General features: G+C 43.2%; 1 protein-coding gene across 1 annotated transcript in view; it reads right to left on the reverse strand.

The window, feature by feature from the left end:
* The window catches only part of SALL1 (spalt-like transcription factor 1), a 6,003-nt gene extending 1,780 nt beyond the window's left edge, over window positions 1-4,223 (reverse strand). Inside the window, exon 1 of the mRNA XM_009075897.1 lies at window positions 816-4,223. Within this exon, the coding sequence (XP_009074145.1) occupies window positions 816-4,013 (3,198 nt within the window). The 5' untranslated portion in view covers window positions 4,014-4,223. The remainder of the gene's footprint in view (window positions 1-815) is intronic.
* Between the last annotated feature and the right edge of the window lie 351 nt (window positions 4,224-4,574).

Here is a 4,574-nt window from a genome sequence, read left to right on the forward strand (position 1 = left end):
TATTACATGTATTTAGTTTATAATGACTTTGTGTTATTCTGACAATTGCAGATAGCTGCTTTCAGGGCTAGAATTGCTATGTCCACTTTCATTGCAATGGTAAGTATTGTATTTGACACCCTTTACCCTATAAACGTCCTTTTCAGACAGGCAGAAAGTATCCTTTACTGATTGCTCATCGGAGAGCCTCGTGTATAGACAGAATGGCCTGAAAGTAATTATTCATCTCACATTACTGGCAGCAACCTCTAGAGAAATACTCTGTCAACAGAAAAATGTACACAGTAAAGTGCTCAACTGGTGTTCTAAAACTTAAGTATATTTGCTTTTTCAAACACATATCAGTAGGAAATGTTAGTTATATAATCAATTAAAGTGATGCCCATTAGTTCCAGAATTATGTTAATAGTTTTTTTTTTAAACACTCATCTTACAGGGTAGTTATGAAAAAACAGCACATTCAAGAGCCTTTCACTTCTTGAAGAGGTGTGTGAGTTACAAAACACATTTCTCTGTTAATTAATACTCCTTACCATGATTTGGCTGTTCCGTTTCACACTCTACATAGACAGTCTGTACTGGTAGATGAATTTTAATTAAGTCAAAAGAGCTCACGCCTCAGACCTGCTGCCAACACGAGCACTCAACAAGAGGCTATCTAGGTCTACCAGAGCTGACTAAACGCACTGTTTGTCACACCACAAATACCCAAGGGTATCACTGCTTGCAGAGTTAACAGATGTAAAAAAAAAACAAACCCAAAAACCCCCAGCAAGGAGAAAATGAAACCTAAGAACATCAAGAGGAACAAGTACCTTCAGATTGCCTTTTGTTGTGAATGCTCTTCCACATATAGTGCAGGCAAAAGGTTTCTCACCAGTGTGCGTCCTTTCATGGATCTGCAGAGCACTGGAAGAAGAAAATGTTTTCCCACATGTGTTGCAGTAGTGCTGTTTTGGAGTTCTTCGGGGGAGAGCAGGGAGCAGCACAGGGGACGTGGCAGAGGAGGACAGTGGCCCGGAAGCAACTAGACCAGAGGGTGCTTCTTTGCTATCCTGAGGAGAGCCATGCACAAAGCCGTTCACCTCGGTCTTTATGAGCGATGACAGTGTGTTAGCAGGCATAACTGAAGAGTTCTGATTAGGGCCGATACTGGAATTGGGCTCAAAAAGTTGTGATGGTAGATCTCGCATTTGATGTGTCAACATGTGCTGCTTCAAATTACCCTTTGTGGAAAAGCCACGATTGCAAACTGTGCAAATAAATGGTCTCTCTTTGGTATGACTTCTGTAATGAATGTCCAAGGCACTCTGACAAGCAAATGTTTTGCCACAAATGTCACATGCGGTGTTTTTAAATTTACCTCTGTCTCTGAAAGGAAAGAGCATACTCAGAGACTCTTCTTTAATCATTTTATCAGTGTTACTCGACGTCAAGTCCAAAGCACCACTGTTAGCAGGGGTTGGAGACAAACCGTTGGCAAACTCACTTGGTAAAGCTCTTACTGGTTTCTCTTCAATACTTGGTGACTTGTGGTAATCATTAGTGCTGTTGGATGGGGACAAGGCCTGCATGGAAGAGGTAGACTCTGAGACAGCAGGGCTTCCAGCACTTTGGCTTTCCATATCACCACCGACAGATGACGAATCATTAGTCAGAACATCTCCTTCCACTGACCCATTTTCAACTGACTTTAAGCTTGCCTGAAGTTGCTCAGCAAGTCCTGCATTGATCATCTTCATCTGATTTTCCAAAGCAGCAATACTTGACATTTCCAGGGGCAGAGGGGACGAAGACAAGCTGTCTTGTGATGCATCCACAGATTTAGGTGTATCTGGCACGCTGCTGTCAGGACAGTCTTCCATATTCTCATCTGAGAAGTTGTCTATATCATCAAAATTCTTATCATCGAAAGATCCCGTATCTGATTCCATGGACTCGGGATAGTTTTCCGTCACTGGGGTGTTAGGGATCTGCCCTCCCATGTGCATTCGGATATGCTGCTGTAGCACAACGGCGTTGGTGAATTTCTTCTGGCAGATGGGGCATGAATGTTGCACTCTCAGCGGGGGCATGGCACGGTGGACACTGTAATGAGTCTTTAAGTTGCCCTTCGTAGTGAAAGCACGACCACAGATTTTACATTTAAATGGCCTCTCACCTGTATGTGTGCGATAATGCATTTTCAGTGCGCTCTGGCAACTGAGAACTCGGTGGCAAATGATGCACTCGTTAGGATCGGTCGCCTTTTTGTCAATGTTTTCTACCAGCTGCTGCAATTTTGACGTTTCAGACGCTGGCGTTGAATCCAATAGTCCTCCAAATGGAAACTTTGCCTTAAATTGCTCGGACATTAGAGGCATCAGTGGATTTGTAAAAGCGGTGACACTGCTGGAGCCCGAGTCTGCTGCCGGTGAGCTCACGGAGCTGCTCACGTTACCGATGGTGCCTGTGTTTTGAGGGTTTTCTTCCATTTTGCCGTTTGAGGTAGGCAAAGCACCGGCCTCTACCTCATCAGAAAGTCCATTGGAAATTTTTGATGTGGGATCAGCTGTTCCCGAGTCACTCTTGACAGAGCAGGGAGGGCTAGAGGAAGGATGACTAATAGGAATGGGCTGAGGCTCCTCAGTTTTGATGAATGGGGTCAAGCTTGGAATCGTTGGTGGGAGTGGCAGGCCAACAGAAGTCGTTAGGGTGGAGAGGACTGGCTTGCTGTCCAGCCAGCTCGTGACAGGTTTCTCTGGTGGTATAGACATCCCGTAAGGAATACCTGTGCTTGTAGGAATATTGTCCAAATGCTCTGGCACTGGGTATGGGTTCATTTGAATATGAGGGTATTTTTCTTTATGACGCTGAAAATGGACTTTTAAATTTCCCTTTGTGGAGAACCTGTTTCCACATATGTTGCATTTAAATGGCCTCTCGCCGGTGTGAGAACGTAAATGAATCTGCAAGGCACTGTCACTCCCAAACACTTTAGCACAGAACCTGCATTTATGCTTAAAGAATGCCTCATCTGAATTACTTTTTGCTTCAAAAGCAGTTACATTTGGTGGCTTGCTTTTTCTTTGCTGTGCCAAGGCAGTCAAGGAGTTTAAATCCTCTGCAGGTGTTCCAATACTGGACAAGGGACTGGAGAAAACAGAGTTACTAGGGGTGGGCTGAGGTAGAAGTGGATTAGATGCAGGACTTAATAAACTGCTTATTGCAAAAGCTGGTGAAGATGATGCTGATACTGGTGGGTTGTTGAGCTGTGAGCCACCAATAGTTGAAGCCACTTTTTCTGAGGATGGTGTTGTAACTGCTGCTGCCAATATGTTAATATTTGGAGAAGAGCCACTATTGGATGGAATTAGAGTGTTGCCAGGGTTGCTCTGAGGTAGCTGTATAGGGGGTAGCTGTTTCACACCACTGATGCTGGCAGATTGACTAGCAAGGCTTTGTGCTAATCCAGCTGCTGCAGCCAGCTGCTGGGATAAATGGGAACTTAATGTGGACAAGGGGTTGGCAGATGTTCGTAAAGTACCTTGAGAAGGGCTAGAAGACGTTGGCATGTCTGTATTTTGGGAAGCCAACAATAATATTTGGTGACGAATTTGTTCAATCAGCTGCAACTGATGGATCTGCTGCTGCTGCAAGGCCAACAGTTGCTCCATCAGGGCAGGTACAGCAAGTTTACTGTTCGATGCACCGTTACATCTCGCTTCCTGGGAGAACTGTGCCACTGCCACTTTAGTACTCTGCAGGTTTTCAATTATTACATTACTATTTATCACTGAAAAGTTGCCTAATGTTGTCAGATCCCCTATGTGAGGTAGAGAGGTTGTTACAGCTGAGGTACCCATTGTGGAGCTGTTACTGCTTGTAATACTATTGTTGACGCTCTTGGAACTGCTACTGCTATTGTTAATGCTGGAAGCCTCCACATCCATGGATTCTTCCCTGTCAAGTTTGTTATGCTCTGAAAGGTCACTGCAGTCTACTTGATCTGTGTTATTAACTGTGTCATTCATCTGTTCATCAGGATTATCAGACGGGGAACTAGGAGGGAAGGTTTCAGAAGGAGAAGCTGGATTTTCATTCACAATTAAAACTAATTGATTTTTAGTACAATTCTTCTTGTGTTGCAGGAGATCTGATAATTCAAAGAACTCAGCACAGCACCTGCCACAGACATGGGCGTCCTTGTTCTTAGTGGTTCGATTTGCTTGACCCTTTTCTGTGTCTCCTAAAACATCAAAAGATGATGGATTAGGAACCAACCAGTAAATAAAAAAAAAAAAATATCTGCAGGACATTTTATTTAAAAGTACCGGTTTTATCTACCGCTCTAAACCAGATTAAGATTGCACATGAAGATAGATCAATATTCCCACTTCACAAAAATAAGTCAAAAGCAACATTTAAAACTGTACAAGGGAGTTTTATCAATCCCTGCGTCCTAGATGATCATTTGCTTCAGATAATCCATCAAAATATAAAATACTATGAACTGAAGGCATTGGAGCATAATGAAATTCCATAGCAAAGTATTGATTTCCAATAATTCATACTGCTTATTGTCTAGTTGTCCA

Source organism: Acanthisitta chloris, unplaced genomic scaffold (genome assembly GCF_000695815.1).
Source record: "Acanthisitta chloris isolate BGI_N310 unplaced genomic scaffold, ASM69581v1 scaffold28355, whole genome shotgun sequence".
Classification (NCBI taxonomy): domain Eukaryota; kingdom Metazoa; phylum Chordata; class Aves; order Passeriformes; family Acanthisittidae; genus Acanthisitta; species Acanthisitta chloris.